The sequence below is a fragment of the Nansenia antarctica genome, assembly GCF_963989245.1.
Source record: "Nansenia antarctica genome assembly, chromosome: 4".
NCBI lineage: Eukaryota > Metazoa > Chordata > Actinopteri > Argentiniformes > Microstomatidae > Nansenia > Nansenia antarctica.
The window spans coordinates 22,787,998-22,807,534 of NC_137689.1; the positions used below are offsets into that span (position 1 = coordinate 22,787,998).

Here is a 19,537-nt window from a genome sequence, read left to right on the forward strand (position 1 = left end):
GGTTCATGACAAGGACACCATGAACAGCCCTCCCCTCCATATCCTGTGACAGTGGGAGTGGAGGCAGGGGGGCTGTGAGTAGGATGGTAGTGGAGCGGTGGGCTTGTGAGTGAAGGGAGGTGGATGGTGTGAGTTGCTAGTGGGAGTTAGTGTGAGTGGGGCTGAGATTGTGGGGTGGGGGTTAATATGGGGGAACATATGTGACACCATCTGGTGAAAAGGTCTGCATGTCGGCAATTCTCAAGTCTCGCAATTGACCAAAAAGCTTCTTAAAAATGTATTCTTAAATAATGCGTTATCAGTGTTTTTTCATATGAAAATGTAAGTGTTGAAGAGCCCACCCAATGTAACAAACAACAGTTTAGGATCACTAAATATTTATAATTTGTGAATTGGATTCACTGTATCGTCTGCCGTCCTGGTTCGTCGGCTACTGAGATAGTGATGCACTCTATGGAAAAAAGTATGTGGACACAATTATTGTTTGGGGCTGTTTTCATGGTTTGGGCTAGGCCCCTTAGTTCCAGTGAAGGGAAATCTTAATGCATCAGCATACAATGCGATTCTATTTGTGGCAACAATTTGGGGAAGGCCCTTTCCAGTTTCAGCATGACAATTCCCCCATACACAAAGTGAGGTCCATAATGACATGGTTTGCCGAGTTTGTTCTGGGAGAACTTGACTGGCCTGCACAAAGAGCTCTGACCTCAACCTAAACAAACACCTTTGGGATGAATTGGAACGCCGACTGCGAGCCAGTCCTTCTCGCCCAACATCCCTGCCCGCCCTCATTAATGCTCTTGTGGCTGAATGGGAGCAAATTCCCGCAACCATATTCTAAAATCTAGTAGAAAGTCTTCCCAGAAGAGTAGAAGCTGTTATAGTAGCAAAGGTGGGACCAACTCCATATTAATGCCCATGGTTTTGGAATGAGAAGTTCAACAAGCACATAATGGGTATGATGTTCGGGTGTCCCAATACTTTTGTCCATATAGTGTACATGACTTGTAAACAAATGTTTGTTTTAGGACGTGTTCAAAAGCAAGGACTGTGTGATCATCTAATTATGTGTAGTTATGTGTTTTTAGCATGTTGATGCTCTATCAGCATGTTGTGATGTGCTAAACATGCAGTTAGATGTTCATCTGTTCAACACGATGGTAGCAAACGCGTATGTTTTGATTCAAAGCGATTTTCTCCAGTATTTGGTTTGAAGTGTACCAACATTAAAATAACCATATCTTCTTCAACATCATTTGAAAGCTTACAATCTGCACTTTCATAATCTGTAAAAAACTGAAAAATGACCATGCCCTTCTTGGGGACTTTTTCCACCAGACCCTGTCACATAATATGGTACGTAGAGTGTGAGCAGTGTGCTGGAATGAGGGAACAGAGTGACATTGGACGGGGTTGGGGCAGTGACAGGTGTGATTGGATGAGGCAGGTGTTGTTGCAGTGAGACGTGCCAGGAGGGCAGGCTTCTGCCAGTTGGCCTGGTGCCCAGCAGACTGGCAGAGCCAGCCGGGATGCCCCTCTCCATGCTCTTTGGCTGCTCATGACACTGTCCCTGCCTCTATGTCTGTCTCTCTTTGTCCACGCTCAAACAGGTTCAAATGGTGGAACTGAGGAAATCCAATGTGGTAACCGAGACACTGGGGATGGCAACAGGAGAAATCAAGAACCATGAAATATGTTGGAATAAGAGAAGGGTATTTATAAGAGAAGGGACATTTAAAGTTCATATTTTTTTCTTGATGGGCTGCTAAATATATAGGGAACTTTACAGGCTACGGTGTGTATTGTCCTTATGGATGCACTGTAATGTGGTCCACTTATGGGGTCCCATATTACAACTATTGCATCGACTGCAGATGCATCAACTATGGATACACTTACAAGACACCTACAGAGGCGGGGCGACCAATCCATCAAGAAGTCCGCAGCTCAGGCATTGGCGAGATGGTGTGAAACATCAGAGAGCACTGTATGGAAGAAAGTACTTCAAGGAGAGGGATAAGTCCAACATGACAAAGTTAGCATCACGTACAGTGTTTTACACAGACTTGTTCAACTCTTTAGGTATGTTTTGGGTATGACAGTACCTTACGCAGACTTGTTCAACCCATCAGGTATGTTCCAGGCATTACAGTATCTTGATGTGCCCCCTGTAAATAATGTACGTCTTCCCTTGGAATGGCATTTCCACGTTTGAATGGTGGACAGCCCGCATCAGGGATAGTGAGAGTTAGCATATCGATGCAAGTCAATAAAGTGGATTGGTGTTGGTTTGATTAGAGCTCCATTTGGGTTAGTCCCCATTAATGCTATAATAAGTCACTGGAAAGAAATTTCTTTTCAACGGATCATGTATTTTCAGAGGTGCACGATATCACATCTTATTCATCTGTACGGCCTCCAACGTTTTCTTTCCCACCATCATTTCTTTCTTTGAGAGCCCAGAGCTTAGAGGAGCAGTCTGCCGATGCAGTGGCCAAAAATAAGAACACAACTTGTGTCAGAGGACACTTTGACGATGAAACCACATTGTTAACACTCCTTGCTGATTTGCTGTTATTGTCGGGTCTCCAGGGCTGTTTGATGTGACACGGTAGTGATCGCTTTTTAGGGAGGTCATTACACTCCCTCAGGGAGGCGCCTGTCATATCTGGATCATCAGTAATCGGCCTGCCCACACCCCGAAACAAACGTATCCCCGCCTCCCAATGATGTCGTCCATGTACTATATTCTCTGGGTTAAAACACAACAGCACAACAAACAAAACATGAGCTAATCATATCCGCTGGCTGGGTGGAAATGCTTGGTTAGGCTAGTTATATATATAGACACACACGCACGCTCACACACACACACACACACACGCACACACACACACACACACATGATTGCCATGTAAATATATGTGTAATATACAAAACACAATATAAAAGAGACCCATTCACGTGGCACAGCCCAAGGATAAGGGAGGAGAACACCCCCAACCTTTGCACCTGATATTAGGACCCCTGCTATTCATGGCATGTTTGGCTAAAGCACTGCTCAGCTGTTTTTGAGTATGTTACTCTACTCCCCCGATTCGCGCAAACCCTCCCACTCTGAGACTCCCTTTCCACATGCGCTATGTATGGGGCAGTGGGGGTGAGAGGGGTGAGAGGGGTGAGGGGGGTGAGGGGGCAGCTAGCCACGTCTTGGATGACAGATGTAAATCCTGTCCTTTCGTACACTAAACTGGGTATCAGAAACAGGCATTGGCCAATGGGAGCCCAGCTAGTGCTAAACAGCCCCAGCCAATGGCTGCATGTTGGACCAGTATATAAGCAGAGGGCAAAGACCTACAGATTTGGGTGACCCTAATTTTGACTGTGGTGAACAGGATTTGATCCCAAGGACTGTTACTTCTTTTCTTGTCTGGTGTGCAGGTAAAAACATTTAACGCATCGCATCAATTATTTAGGATTTGGTATGAGGGAAGGGTGGCAGATATTTGGAGATCTAAATGGAATTGGAATCAACAATACTATTGGAAATAGTATCGCTGAAAATGTCATGCTGCTCGTTTTCATGCCTATTGATGACAGCCAATCCTGTTTTTTTCATCTTGTTCAGCAAGAGAGGAAATTAATGAAAAATCAATAATGTGACAGTAATACTGTCACAGTATGCATTGAGGTCAATTTGGAGATATTTTTTGGGGATTCACTAAGTAATTACGTTGTGCAGTTTCGTTTTGGTGAAACATTGGCTTTGTGCCAGCAGATGGTTCTGTCTTTAAGGTCCAGTATGTAGATTTGAGCTTTCAATTAGTACTAAATGGCTGTGATAAATTAGTAGCCTTCAAGAAATTAGATGAAGACATGATGAAGAATGTGCACTGTTTTGGTCTAATCAAATTGCTTTCTAAAATCTGGTGTCAAGGTCGAGCACTTGCTTTTATGTACCAGTGGGGACAGCAACAGACAAAACTACATACTGCACCTTTCAACATACTGAGATGATTAAGAATGTGTTTCACAATCAGATGTGACGGTTGTAAACTGCTCTAGGGAAGCTTTGTGTATGTGAGTGTATTGGTGTGGATACATTTGTTTGTAAAGTTGGAGGGCAAAGGAGAGTGTCTGGTAGGGGTGTGTGTGTGTGTGTGTGTGTGTGTGTGTGTGTGTGTGTGTGTGTGTGTGTGTGTGTGTGTGTGTGTGTGTGCATGTGTGTGTGTGTGTGTGTGTGTGTGTGTGAGAGTGCGTGTGTGTGTGTGTGGGTTTGTGAGATAGGGGTAGGGGTTGAAGAGAATATCTGTGAGGAATGTTGTGTGTTGAAAGGGTTTGTGAGGTAGAAGTTGGTGGACAAGGAAGGGTGAGTGGTAGGGTTAAAAATACCCAACCGATTTGTGCTCCTCCCACTTATCTATTCCTAACAGAAACTTGATACTAGTGGACATGGACGTTGAGTGACGTTTTGCGCTTGTAACTAGGACACTGGTGTCCACACTGCAGCTGTTCAACTTCTAGTCCTTCCAGAAAACCGGACAGTGTCGATAGAGCCCTCTGCTCCACTGTCAGACCTTCCTTCCATGCTCCTGTTGGTTTTGTACTTTACAATTCCTGCAGGGTTCCTAATCTCATTTGCACCATGTGTGTGTTTTCCCCCTCTGCAGTGTTAGAAACGCAATCATGCCTTTCGGTAACACCCACAACAACTTCAAACTCAACTACAAAGTTGAGGAGGAGTACCCCGACCTCCGCAAGCACAACAACCACATGGCCAAGGTGCTGACCAAGGACATGTACGCCAAGCTGAGGGACAAGCAGACCCCCAGTGGCTTTACCGTGGATGACATCATCCAGACCGGTGTTGACAACCCTGGTGAGTGCCACACCTCCTGAGAATAGGCAATAACTACTGCAAACACAAAACCAAATCTACATGCTTAGTCAGCTATAACTGACCACGAATTGCTTTGGTCCACTGAGCTAAAACCTGGCCACTGATCAATCACGTTCCTTAGCAAAAAGACAGAATAATATATATATTGATACTACTGAACAACTTACTGTATAGTTGTATATCACTTTAGGGGACACATACAGTAACATCTCCGCCCCCCCTCTCCTCTCCTCTACCTGTCTTTAGGTCACCCCTTCATCATGACCGTTGGCTGCGTGGCTGGTGATGAGGAGTCCTACGAGGTCTTCAAGGATCTGTTGGACCCCATCATCTCAGACCGTCACAGTGGCTACAAGCCCACAGACAAGCACAAGACCGACCTGAACTTCGAGAACCTGAAGGTAGACTTTGGACTTGTTTATGATTTTCTTTTTCTTTTTCCTTTAGCGTTCCCTATGATAACTGTACAAATGACAGGGGAAACCAGTAGATGGAAAGAATATTGATATCAATAATATAACTACTGTAACTGTAACTCATAGGCCTACTTTAGCATCGCAGACTTATTTGAGAGACTTTGATCGTTTTTCTATCAAAATTGTTCAATTCTCGGTAGGGAGGTGACGACCTGGACCCCAACTACGTTCTTAGTAGCCGTGTGCGTACCGGTCGCAGCATCAAGGGATACACCCTGCCCCCCCACAACAGCCGTGGCGAGCGCAGAGCAGTGGAGAGACTGTCCATTGAGGGTGAGCCTTCCAGCTATCAATAGCCAGATATGCATGTACAGGATTTTGCATTAAGCTGGGCCTACGCTTAACAAAAAACCCCAGATAAATCCTCACCGCCAGGCTGCAATGACTAAAGTATCAGTGTACTCTGGAACAAAATGGCTGCTATGCAGTGAATTCTAGGAATACCTGTATTAAGAGTGGAGGATTATCTGATCTTCTATTGTTTTGTGCTCCTCCAGCTCTGGCCACCCTGGACGGTGAGTTCAAGGGTAAGTACTACCCCCTGAACAAGATGACCGATGCTGAGCAGGACCAGCTCATCAACGACCACTTCTTGTTTGACAAGCCCGTCTCCCCTCTGCTGCTGGGCGCTGGTATGGCCCGTGACTGGCCCGACGCAAGAGGCATCTGGTGAGCAGAGCCAATCAGCAGCAACATACATAGCCAATGACCAATATACGTTTTAGACACTTCTTCTAAATCAGGGCAACCGACACATGCCCGACATAGTCTCAACCCTGTCTTAGACGTGTGTGAACGCCCATGAACTTTGACAACAAGTTTTATTTACACCTAACTTCCTGTCCCCCGCCAGGCACAACGATGCAAAGAGCTTCCTGGTCTGGGTGAACGAGGAGGATCACCTGCGTGTCATCGCTATGGAGAAGGGTGGCAACATGAAGGAGGTCTTCAGGCGTTTCTGCACTGGCCTGCTGAAGGTATGCATGGTCCATAGTCTTAACACATAATTAAGTCTGTGAAACTACATGAAAACTCAGAGTGTTAAAGAGAGAATGTTGAAGGATCTGATTTCTCTCATCTGACAGATTGAGGAGGTCTTCAAGAAGCACAACCACGGCTTCATGTGGAACGAGCATCTCGGCTACGTGCTGACCTGCCCCTCCAACCTGGGAACTGGCCTGCGTGGTGGAGTGCACGTCAAGCTGCCCAAGCTGAGCGTACATGCCAAGTTCGAGGAGATCCTGGGGAGACTGCGTCTGCAGAAGCGTGGAACAGGTATGCAAACACACACAGGCACACACAAACACAAACAATAGCATAATAATGGTAAGATGGGCTTGTTCATAACATCTGTATTTTTGCAACATTTGGGACAAAGAGCAGAGACATGGATTTACACCCCTCTCTCTCCCTGTTGTCACCAGGTGGTGTTGATACCGCTTCCGTTGGTGGAGTGTTCGACATCTCCAACGCTGACCGTCTGGGCTCCTCCGAGGTGGACCAGGTCCAGATGGTGGTTGATGGTGTCAAGCTCATGGTGGAGATGGAGAAGAAGCTGGAGAAGGGAGAGGCCATTGATGGCATGATCCCTGCCCAGAAGTAAAGAAGGACGTTGATCGCGTAATTTTTTTACTATTGTCCAATCATGTGCAATCAAGTCAACTAACCGATACGCAGAGGAAACCGCTGCTCATCTCGAGACTCTTGACTCTTCTCACCCTTTTTTTCTTCCTTCCAACTTTTTCTCTCATTTGCTGTACTTCTTTTTTTCCTTTCCTTTTCTTCCTTCCGCCATTTTTTTCCACTGTCGCCTGTTCAGTCGGTAACATCCTGGGATCAACCTCCACTGAGTCAGGCTTGCCTGGCAGATGTGGCATCACCTAGATTTGAACTTAAGTTTTCAAAAAGCAATTATTGAAACTGTGATTCAATAAACATGGCCCCATGAAAAGATACAGTTGTAGGTACCTTGGTCTTTCTTGGTCACACATTGATAAGTGAATGCTGTATTCTATTACTATGTTATTTCACACCCCAACAACATAAATATTGAGATTATCAAAAGAAAGATGGATGATGCTTAAATCTTAAATTCTGTGAATTTCTCATCAGTTCCATGTTCTCACTTCTCTGTCAAAAGCTCCAGGGCCATTGGGAACCAATCTCACATTATATGTTGTTTCTGAAGGGATCAAAGGGTGTAGAATTAAGCATCCAGGTCCAACCACCTCTCTTCATCCATCTCATTGGCCTCTATTGCATATTACATTAAGGGTTATAAAACAGTTCCAGCAGGACAGTGCACATTACTAAATACTGAGCCCCACTGTAGCCAACAACCATCTACACCATTGACAGACTGTCTCTTGATAGACATACCAGCACTTACTGAACTCTCTTTCTAAAAGCATTTCATAGGTTTGTCAGCTATATGTGACACGATCTGGTCAATTCATAGGTTTGTCAGCTATATGTGAAACGGTCTGGTCATAGGTTTGTCAGCTATATGTGACTTATAGTCCAGTGCGACTTATATATGTTTTTTCCTCTTAATGTCGCATTTTTTGACTGATGCGACTTATACTCCGGAGCGACTTATAGTCTGGAAAATATGGTAAATTTTTTTGAAAGAAAAGTCTGAACATTAAATTGGATGCCGACTTGCAGGTCAATTGATCTGATTTCTTTTGCATACTTCAGACGCTTAATTTTGTGTTGAGGTCGTAGTTTAGTTTAGTTTATTGTTTATTTCACAGGGACAGTGCATATTAAAATACATATGAGACACAAATGCAATATGCCTGAGTTAGCCAATAAGGCTAGTTTAAGTCCGTAGTCCCTGGCCAGATGTTAAGTTGGCACTTGGAAACCTATCAACAAATATCAACAAAGTACTGGTTAGGCAGGCGTAAAAGCAACACACATATTACATAGAGGCACAGACATCAAAGCCGAACATAGTACAACACAACGCCTTACAAGCAACATGCACATTACAGGGTTAAAAGCACATGGAGCTACATTACAGTCAGCATGCACCAGGACAGGGTACATCACAGGGCGGCACACAACAGTGAAGCACAGCATGGGCACTCCAGACACAGACATAGACATAAGGTTACGTAGACAAGACAGTGGGACAGCATGACAATGAAAGGCACAGGCAAGCAGCTCAGCACTGTCACATTCATAGGCATTTAAGAATAAAAGTCAGAAAAATAAAATTTCAGAATAAAAGTCAGAAAAATAACATTTCAGAATAAAAGTCAGAAAAACATTTTCTGATGATGTTTCTGACAGTGGAAATGGGTAGTTTGAAACGTTGCGAGAGTTTGTCTGGGCCTTAGTAATAATCTTCTCAAAAGGTAACAAAGAATAATCCAAAAGGGATCCCAAACTTTTGCACAGGGCTCTTTTCCTTTTTTATCATTTAAAAAACTTGCTTCACGATTTGCAGAAAGGTGTCATGTTTAACTTTGTAGCATTTAGTGTTCAGGTTTGCTTTCAATCACTTGGAGATTAATTGTAGCAGGCATTTAAACCAGGGGTGCCCAAATGTTTGCACCCCACTGTATCTCTAACAAAGACAGTTAATATATGACAAGATACACATTTTCTATGGGAATCATTGTCCACCAAGACAGAAGGGTCGACTAATGAATTGATTGTATTCATGAGAAGGCCTAGACAGTGCACCAAGGCGAGAGCAATCTGCATATTTATGAATGGTTGATAGGCACAACTTCAAAACAGTTTTTCTCGAAGCAAGAAACATGACATGACATATACTTGCTGACTCAGCACCATCTTAACAACCTAGGCATTGTTAAAGTGGAGGTTGCTTAGCTATGCCCAATATTATTCATGAAAAACATATTTTTTGTTGACCAAATGCGACATATCCCATTGACTTCTAGTCCAAAAATAAAACACAGCTTTATCTGCAGTGTCAAATTTCACCTGGGACAGAAGACATGGCAAAGTTGAGTCTGTTGCGTCATTATTAATGAACAATCCATCCTTCTGTTGACCAAATGCAACATGCATTGACACATGGATTTGTCTGCATAGCATCAATTTACTTCCCATGCTCTAGCTAATAAATAAACTTCGCTGTAAGATATAATACCATTTATACAGCCATAAACGATAGTTACTGGAGATGGACTTCAGTTCTATGAATGTAGCGGAGCCCTATAGGGGAGCTCTGGTCCTAGTGGTTTACACTGCTACCTAAGGGTCAGTGGAGGCTGGTGACTTCCAGAATTGAGGAGGCCAATTTTTTTCCCGCTTGCTCGCTTCACTCGCGATGGAATGTTCCCTGTTCTTCTTATCTGTCTATGTTAAAAATTATTAATTTGTGTTTGGCGGTACTGAAGGGATTGGGACACTCTCAGGATGGTGGATGAAGCAGCTTTTATTGCCTGCACAATGGGTCATCAAATAAACAAAACAATTGGCATGAATCTCTGGTCCGCCTGCAGCAGCTATTGTCCCTTCTGCTCAGGCTCACAACATTCACCACAACATACTACATACAATCAATGACATGTCAAAAGCACTCAAACACTATGTCAATCAGACACACAATATACAATTCAGAACAATACTTCATCCATTTCTAATATTTATCCTGCAGAACAGCACTCATACACGCGTGTGGCGGAAAAAGGTACTACACGTGGAATGCAACATGACGTTACTGACTAGCCATGCCCTAGCTCGCGAATGCTAGCAACGCCACGAGTGGACTCTTACAAAATGCACCAAAACATAGAACTCAAACAACATATGTAATAAGTTACCTGCACAATGGGTCATGGTCCGCCTGCAGCAGCTATTGTCCCTTCTGCTCAGGCTCACAACATTCACCACAACATACTACATACAATTATTAATTATTAATATTAAACATAAAACTGTTCAATAAATCCTAAATGTTGTCTACCTATTCGATGTATAAATCGCGCCAGAATCTCGCCGACTTCCGAGGTCATTTTAAGCTAAAGTATTTGGCCAAATGAGCTATTATTTTCAGGGATAATAGCCATGGGTGTTCTAGCGTGTCCTGCACTGAAGTGACTGGCATTCATGTGATTGGACGAACAAAATGTCAATCTTTCAGCCCTGGACTCAATGCATGATGAGGCAAGGCCTCCTGTGCCCACCCATTTTCAGTGATTTGGCCAATCAAATATTGCCATGAGAAAAATTGCATTACATTGACTTCTATGAGAAACCACTTTCCGACAGGAGGCCTGGACTTTCCGACAGGAGGCCTGGCCTCCTTCAATAGAAACGGATAGGGATTCTGGCCTGTAGGTGCTTTACAATTGCAATATTGGGTTTTAGCCATGGAAAAATTCAGATTTATGAACAAAACGGAAATAATATTAATATAATATAATATGTTAAATAAATAAATAAATAAAATAAATATAACTATTGCTTTTTTAAATCTCTCTCTCTTCTCTCAAATTATTGGGGAGGCCAGGCCTCCTCCACCTCTATGGAGGAGCCTCCACTGCTAAGGGTATCCAGTGACTGAAGATTTTCTATGTCTCTTCCCCTTATGGGTGCTATATAAGGGAGTGACACCTGTCACTCGTCCTGTCACTCGACCTGAGTCGAGGTGGGCCAGAAGCCCTATAGGGGCCCCCACTCCACTCATAGAACTGGAGTCTACCTCCAGTAACTATCGTTCTATTTGGTGGAGCACCTCCCCATAGGGGAGCTCTGCTCTTAGGGGTTTAAGCAGAGCGAGTGGGGCCAAATGTACCCTCACTGAGACTCTAGGTCCTTAATCAGAACACAATACAGTACCTGGAACTGTATCTAGTGTGTGTGTGTGTGTGTGTGTGTGTGTGTTTTTGCACTGAGGACTGCACCCCCTGTCCTATCTCTCTGCTGTAGGGCAGCGGAGCACCCTGCCCCATTGTTGCTAGGGGAACGTGAGCGTGACTGGTGTAAGAAGGGGAAAATGATTAAATGTTTCTGCCCAATGAATTCTACCTAGCAACAGGTGGTGAAAAGATATTAAACGCTAATGACATTAACATGGCCTGATGTGACAGGAAATAATCACAAAGCAATTCAGTTGATCTACTGTATGTCTGTCTAGCTAGCTAACACTGAATTGTGTAGATTATTTGTAGAATGCAGTTTATTACATTTTGTTTGTAAGAGAACACAGACCAGAAGACTTGGTCCTGCTTCAGGCTGGGGGTAAAGTGACCCGTACGTTCAAACACGAATGGTTTGTCAAGAAGAGATGGCTAACTGCTAGCACCTTGAAACATGCTGTTCTATTTCCCATGCACGCTTTTTGGTGGAGACTCTGTTTGGGCATCGACTGGTGTCAAGAGTTTTAAGACATTCACAAGAAACGCAATGGGATAACAGCGACTGAACGCACTTGCCATGCTTGAAAATCCATTGATCCAGGGACACTTCCGCTATCTATTTCAAAGCAGAAACCCCATGTAGGCTATAATTATATTATGTTAATAAGTTAAAAGAACATCAGGTGAAGGGCAGTATTTTTTCCCCCCGGTGATATCTTAATTAAGTTAATAAAGTGGTTAAGAGACAGATAAGGTGAAAGAGGTGGAAATAGGGACAGCATGAGAAGGGGAAAGAGAGGTAGAGTGCACAACTAACAAAACTGCAGGCTGTACATCAAATCAGTTTGAGGGAGAGATTTTAAAACTCGACTTTCAAAGACGAGGTACACGTTTCTATGTATCGCCATCTTGGTGCGTTCTTCTAGAATCAACATCTAATGATTATCTTCCTCTACCCTCCCATCTCTCTCTCTCTCTGTGTGTGTGTGTGTGTGTGTGTGTGTGTGCGCGCGCAACTGCGTTCTGCTTATAACCAGTTCACTTTTCTAATCGCTCATTAAGGATGGATGACAGCAGAGACTGAATCTTACCCATCTTACCCATTCATTGCGTTTGTGACCCAGTGACATCTTTAGGGGTGCCATGTAGTAAACTAGAATGGGACTTCCTATGATTTGGGAAGGCATCAGCCAATTGGATCGATGCATGCATGGTCTTCTTCTTCAAAAGGTTTATCTATCGATTGTACATTTTCAGGTGCATGATGAATGACTGACCTGAGATACTGGAGCTGAGCTGATAATAAAGCATGTGGCAGTGAATCACCAACTTTTGATATACACCCACTCAAATCACAGAAGATGATGAAGAAAGTTGACCACATGGTGCTCCCCATATAAGCAATCATGTGGTGAGGGAAGTTCACCAACGCAAAGTGGATTGTTTCCCTATGAGTGCACTCCTTCCAGTCCAAAAATAAAACACAGCTTTGTCTGCATAGTGTCAAATTACACCCATGACGGAAGAAGGGGCTGAGTTGAGTTGAGTGTCTTGCGTCATTATTAATGAACAATCCATATTTGTGTTGACCAAATGCAAGCATCAAATTACTTCCCATGCTCTAGCTAATAAATAAACTTTGAGCTCTAAGATATATACCATTCATACGGCCATAAACAGACTGATATGAATCCTTTTTTAAGCATTTTTATATAAATGTTATTATTCAAATAAATAAATAAAGTACCTGTGCAAATATCCATAATTGAAGTGTTCACATTTAAGACATTGGTGCCCGCCAGTGGCTAGGTTTCAGTGGTCACTGGCAAGGTATCAGAACCCACTGATGTATAGGGTACATACATACACAGAATAGTATGTCAGAAACAGGCATTGGCCAATGAGAGCCCAACATACACTAAACTGGTCCAGCCAATGGCTGCATGTCAGCCCAGGATATAAGAAGAGGGCAAATACCTATAGAGCTGGGTGACCCTAATTTTGACTGGGGTGAACAGGATCTGGGCCCAAGAGCTGTTACTTCTTTTCGTATCTGGTGTGCAGGTAAAAACCAAACATTTAACACATTGTATCAGTTACTTAGGATTTGGTATGTGGGAAGAGTGGCAGATATTTGGAAATCTAAATGGAATTGGAATTGCCTCCAAATTTCTTTTTAAAAGACTTTTCCTGGTTAAATAAAGTAAAAAAATAATACAATAATACAATAATAATTTAAGAAATCTAAGGTTTGTAATCAGCTGTCCATTGATTGCTTTTGGCCCTTTTAATTGACTTTTGGGCATCAAGCCAACAGGCCAGTTATGGATAAAGCAAAACATGTAATTACATAATGTGAAAATGGCCCATTGCTAAATTACTGTAACTTATGGGTGTTACAGCAGGTGCGTCAATGGTTACATCAAGATCTATTGAATCAATTTTTCAAGAGAGGTTGCAAATCATCATCTAAGAGCTTTGCATATGTGATTATATTGGTGTGATAAAGAGCGAGAGCAGAGAGTGTCGGGTAGGAGTGTGTGTGTGTGTGTGTGTGTGTCTCAGAGAGAGAGATGGGGGCGGGGGTAAGGGTTGAAGAGAATGAAGGAATGTTGAGTGTTTGAAGTGAGGTAGAAGTTGGTGGTAAAGGAGGGTGTGGGAGGGGGGGGGGTGGTTTATAAATACCCAAACCACTTGTGCTCCTCCCCCTTATCTATTCCTAACAGAAACTTGATCTAGTGGACGTGGACATTGCGTGTCGTCTTGGCGTGTGTAACATGGATAGTGGTGCCCACACTGCAGCTGTCCAGCTGAGGCCTCCCAGAAAACATTTGAGATGTTTGGCTGGGACCTTCCTTCCATGCTCCTGTTGGTTTTGTACCAACAATTCCTCCAGGGTTCCTAATCTCATTTGCACCATGTGTGTGTTTTCCCCCTCTGCAGTGTTAGAAACGCAATCATGCCTTTCGGTAACACCCACAACAACTTCAAACTCAACTACAAAAATGAGGAGGAGTACCCCGACCTCCGCAAGCACAACAACCACATGGCCAAGGTGCTGACCAAGGACATGTACGCCAAGCTGAGGGACAAGCAGACCCCCAGTGGCTTCACCCTGGATGACGTCATCCAGACCGGTGTTGACAACCCTGGTGAGTGCCACACCTCCTGAGAATAGGCAATAACTACTGCAAACACAAAACCAAATCTAAACCCCTTTTCTCAACTATCACGGACCAAGAATCAAAACCCTTAACTGGGCTGCACAGCTGCATTACTCCAGAGATAAACCTGGGCCAGCCAAGTCTAGATAAACCTGGGTCAGCCTAGTCTAGATGAACCTGGGCCAGCCTAGTCTAGATAAACCTGGGCCAGCCTAGTCTAGATAAGGCCTGGGCCAGCCTAGTCTAGATAAGGCCTGGGCCAGCCTAGTCTAGATAAGGCCTGGGCCAGCCTAGTGTAGATGAAGCCTGGGCCAGCCTAGTCTAGATGAACCTGGGCCAGCCTAGTCTAGATAAACCTGGGCCAGCCTAGTCTAGATAAGGCCTGGGCCAGCCTAGTATAGATAAGGCCTGGGCCAGCCTAGTATATTTGACTCACTTTAGGGGACACATACAGTAACACCAAACCATGCTGTATTGATGCCAGTTTGTGCCAATGTAGAGTTGCTTCTGTCTTACAGTCTCTCTCCGCCCCCCCTCTCCTCTGCTCTACCTGTCTTTAGGTCACCCCTTCATCATGACCGTCGGCTGCGTGGCTGGTGATGAGGAGTCCTACGAGGTCTTCAAGGATCTGTTGGACCCCATCATCTCAGACCGTCACAGTGGCTACAAGCCCACAGACAAGCACAAGACCGACCTGAACTACAAGAACCTGAAGGTAGACTTTGGACTTTAATTCGAATTCAATTAGAACATTAATAAGATCAATACTGCAACTCACTGGGAGACATAGGGCTACTGTAGGCCATCACAGGCTTATTTGATACGCTTTCCTATCAAACGTTTTCCATGTTTTGTGTGTGGCTTTGTCCTTCTCGGTAGGGAGGTGACGACCTGGACCCCAACTACGTTCTTAGTAGCCGCGTGCGTACCGGTCGCAGCATCAAGGGATACACCCTGCCCCCCCACAACAGCCGTGGCGAGCGCAGAGGAGTGGAGAGGCTGTCTGTTGAGGGTGAGTTCAGCTACCTTTCCCATTCATTACATGTGTGACAGCATGAGGGGTGCCATGTAGTCAAATAGGGTGGGACTTCCTATGAGCGTAGTTGGCATCAGCCAATTGGTTCTTCTTCAATAGGTTCATCTGCAGATTGGAAATGGCTTTTAGGGACATGACGCCATCTACTGGTGCCAATAAATTACTGACCTGAGACACTGGAGCTGTGCTGATACTACCCCACTCCAATGGATTCTAAGTGACCACTCCAGTGAATTACCAATCAACATTCGATGTCCAATCAAAATACAGACAACGAAGAAGACTACATATAATCAGTCAATTTGGGGAGTGTGCCCTCTAGTGTTTTACCTCTGTATGTGAGCCTTACAGTTACTGTATCATTAGCCAGATATGCATGCACAAGATTTTGCATTAAGCTGGGCCTACGCTTAACGAAGGGTAGGTCATTGGTAAAAGAGAACAAATAAATCTTCACCGCCAGGCTGCAATGACTAGTGTACTTTGGTACAAAATGGCTGCCATGCAGTGAACTCTCGGGAATACTTATGTATTAAGAGTGGAGAATTATCTGATCTTCTATTGTTTTGTGCTCCTCCAGCTCTGAACAGCCTGGACGGTGAGTTCAAAGGAAGGTACTACCCCCTGAAGGCCATGACCGATGCTGAGCAGGAGCAGCTGATCGCTGACCACTTCTTGTTTGACAAGCCCGTCTCCCCCCTGCTGCTGGGCGCTGGTATGGCCCGTGACTGGCCCGACGCAAGAGGCATCTGGTGAGCAGAGCCTCAACATAGCTTGAAAATAATAATTAAAAAAAATCTTCTACATCAGGGCAATACAAAGCTATACAAAGATGTAACCCTTGCCTAACCACTGCAGGGAGATCATTGAATCTTGACAACGTTGATATGTTATTTATGCCTAACTTGATGTCCCCCGCCAGGCACAACGATGCAAAGAGCTTCCTGGTCTGGGTGAACGAGGAGGATCACCTGCGTGTCATCGCTATGGAGAAGGGTGGCAACATGAAGGAGGTCTTCAGGCGTTTCTGCACTGGCCTGCTGAAGGTATGCATGGTCCATAGTCTTAACCCATAATTAAGTCTGTGAAACTACATGAAAACTCAGTGTTAAAGAGAGAATGTTGAAGAATCTGATTTCTCTCATCTGACAGATTGAGGAGGTCTTCAAGAAGCACAACCACGGCTTCATGTGGAACGAGCATCTCGGCTACGTGCTGACCTGCCCCTCCAACCTGGGAACTGGCCTGCGTGGTGGAGTGCACGTCAAGCTGCCCAAGCTGAGCGTACATGCCAAGTTCGAGGAGATCCTGAAGAGGCTGCGTCTGCAGAAGCGTGGAACAGGTACGCAAACACAGACAGGCACACACAAACACCAACAATAGCATAATAATGGTAAGATGGGCTTGTTCATAACATCTGTATATTTGCAACATTTGGGACAATGTTTGGACAACATGGATTTACACCCCTCTCTCTCTCTCCCTGTTGTCACCAGGTGGTGTTGATACCGCTTCCGTTGGTGGAGTGTTCGACATCTCCAACGCTGACCGTCTGGGCTCCTCCGAGGTGGACCAGGTCCAGATGGTGGTTGATGGTGTCAAGCTCATGGTGGAGATGGAGAAGAAGCTGGAGAAGGGAGAGGCCATTGATGGCATGATCCCTGCCCAGAAGTAATAAGGGACATTTTGTTTTTCTATTGTCTAATCATGTGCAATCAAGCAAATCAACCTTCACGCTTTGGAAACTGCTGCTCACCTAGAGACTTGACTTTTTCCTCTCTCCTTTGCTGTACTTTTTTTCGCTTCTGCCATTTTTCCACTTACTCCTGTAACCTTGGTAACACTTAACCTGTAACCTTGGTAACGTCCTGGGATCAACCTCCACAGAGTCAGGCTTGCCTGGCAGATGTGGAATCACCTACATTTTAACTTTGGTTTTAAAAAGTAATTATTGAAACTGTGATTCAATAAACCTGGCCCCAAGAAACCATTTAGTTGTAGGCAGATTGGTCTTTCTTGGTCACACATTGATACGTGAATGCTGCATTCAATTAAGATGTTGTTTCCCACCCCAACAACATAAATAGTGAGGTTATCAAAATAAAGATGGATGATTATTCACAATATGAGCAAGAATCAAGAGATTATTAAGAATTAGCAACCAGAGAAATCCATTGAGACAGTCACTAACTAACAAAAACCAAGAGAAACAGCGCCAACATCTGTGAATTTTATTTCTCATCAGTTCCATGTTCTCACTTCTCTGTCTGCCAAAAGCTCCAGGGCCTTTGGGAACCAATCTCACATTATATGTTGTTTCTGAAGGGGTCAAAGGGTGTAGAATTAAGCATCCAGGTCCAACCACCTCTCTTCATCCATCTCATTGGCCTCTATTGCATATTACATTAAGGGTTAAAAAACAGTTCCAGCAGGACAGTGCACATTACTAAATACTGAGCCCCCGGGTAAATAACACTGTAGCCAACAACCATCTACACCATTGACAGACTGTCTCTTGATAGACATACCAGCACTTACTGAACTCTCTTTCTAAAAGCATTTCATAGGTTTGTCAGCTATATGTGACACGATCTGGTCAATTCATAGGTTTGTCAGCTATATTCCACCTAGATAAAAATCACACAATTTATTCAGAAGGTGGGATCGCAATTTTTTTCCCCCATTCACCTCAGCAGCCACCATGTAAATGCTCAGCAGCCAGATGCTCACTTTCTATCAGTAACAACTTAGATAAATGTATATGGCTTGAATGCAACCCAAAGCTTTCAATATATGTCAGGGTCTACCCGGAGTAGTGTGAATTCCAATGAGATTGGAATTCAAACATTAATTCAATCTTCCATGAGTGTAATTGACAGCAAATTTGAATTCAAAACATTTGATAGTGCTAGAATTTAAATTTGGTAATTGAAGTTGAGAAAGAAGAAAGAAGCTCTGAAGCTTTAAAATTACATTTCTGAGTATCCAGAGGATATTTCTTTTCTGAATTGAGGAAAGAAAATTGTCCAAATATAAAGTGAAATCATTGGAACTGACCCAAAACCTATCATCTGTAATCATAACAGGGGGAAAATAGCTGGCACAATGTCCAGTTCGATGTGTGTTAATATGTTCATAAACGGACTGTATCTTACTTCATAAAGCATCCACCCATTGGTGTGAATCATTTTTTCCCTAAATTCCAAACTCAAAAGTCATGCAGGATTGCAGGTTGGTATTGTTCCCCATTGTCATTGACAGAAACTGCTTTAAACTAGAAGTACTTCCTTTGCTCTAGCTATAAATAAACCTTGAGCTCTAAGATATATACTATATTCATATATTTTATATACAGCCATAAACTGACTGATATAAATCCAGTTTTTTTTACGATATTATTCTAAAAAATAAATAAAGTACCTGTGCAAATATCCATAAATTGAAGTGTTCACATTTAAGACATTGGCGCCCTCCAGTGGCTAGGTCTGGGTATTACCCAAGATTCCACTGGAAGGAGCTGATTCAAGTCAAAGCAAAGTGCATTGAGGTCTATATTACCTAATGCTAATATACACCACAATGATAACGTCCAGGGAGGGGGACAAGAACTGAGACTCCAGGCGTCTGTGTTTGTGTCTGCGCTGCTCAGGAGGAGTAATGTAGTACTGTTCTCATCTGTGGGGGTCCTGTCCTGGGCCAGAGCAGACTACAACAACAAGACTGCGGAGCTCAGAGAGATGAATCAACGACGTGTCTGTGAGTGGGTCACAGCCGAGTGTTTCCGGGTGAAATGAAAGGAGGATCGCAAACAAACAGACGTGAGGAAGCGAAAACACTCGTTGTGAGGATGGAGTTGAAAAGGAGATCAAACGTCATTACATTTAAGGTGATCTGACCGCTCAAATCAGAGATGTGTTATTGTTGAACTGGTGGGTTGAGGGTCGGTAGAGAGGGGGCAAGGTGGGGGGGATCACCATGAGCAAAGCCACAACTGAGAGAGCGAGCAATAATAGTAAATCACCATCCATAAATCTTGGTGTCTGTAGCCTACACTATCACAGTACGTCATTTACTCAAATTAGGGAGAGGGACTAGAAAACCTTTTTCGTGTTTTTTTG

General features: G+C 43.9%; 2 protein-coding genes across 2 annotated transcripts; both read left to right on the forward strand.

Annotated features, from left to right (window-relative positions):
• Positions 1-4,686: 4,686 nt before the first annotated feature.
• Positions 4,687-6,979, forward strand: LOC308155111 (creatine kinase M-type-like; the record flags this gene model as incomplete). The annotated part of the gene is made up of 7 exons (XM_080528355.1): positions 4,687-4,879; positions 5,147-5,301; positions 5,517-5,649; positions 5,874-6,045; positions 6,230-6,353; positions 6,462-6,651; positions 6,801-6,979. 7 exons carry the CDS (start codon positions 4,687-4,689, stop codon positions 6,977-6,979), a joined length of 1,146 nt encoding a protein of 381 aa, XP_080384481.1.
• Positions 6,980-14,178: 7,199 nt separating this feature from the next.
• LOC308156915 (creatine kinase M-type) lies at positions 14,179-17,094 on the forward strand (the record flags this gene model as incomplete). Its single annotated transcript, XM_080530368.1, has 7 exons — positions 14,179-14,371; positions 14,944-15,098; positions 15,263-15,395; positions 16,000-16,171; positions 16,342-16,465; positions 16,572-16,761; positions 16,916-17,094. The coding sequence occupies 7 exons, from the start codon at positions 14,179-14,181 to the stop codon at positions 17,092-17,094; spliced, it is 1,146 nt and encodes a 381-aa protein (XP_080386494.1).
• Positions 17,095-19,537: the final 2,443 nt, after the last annotated feature.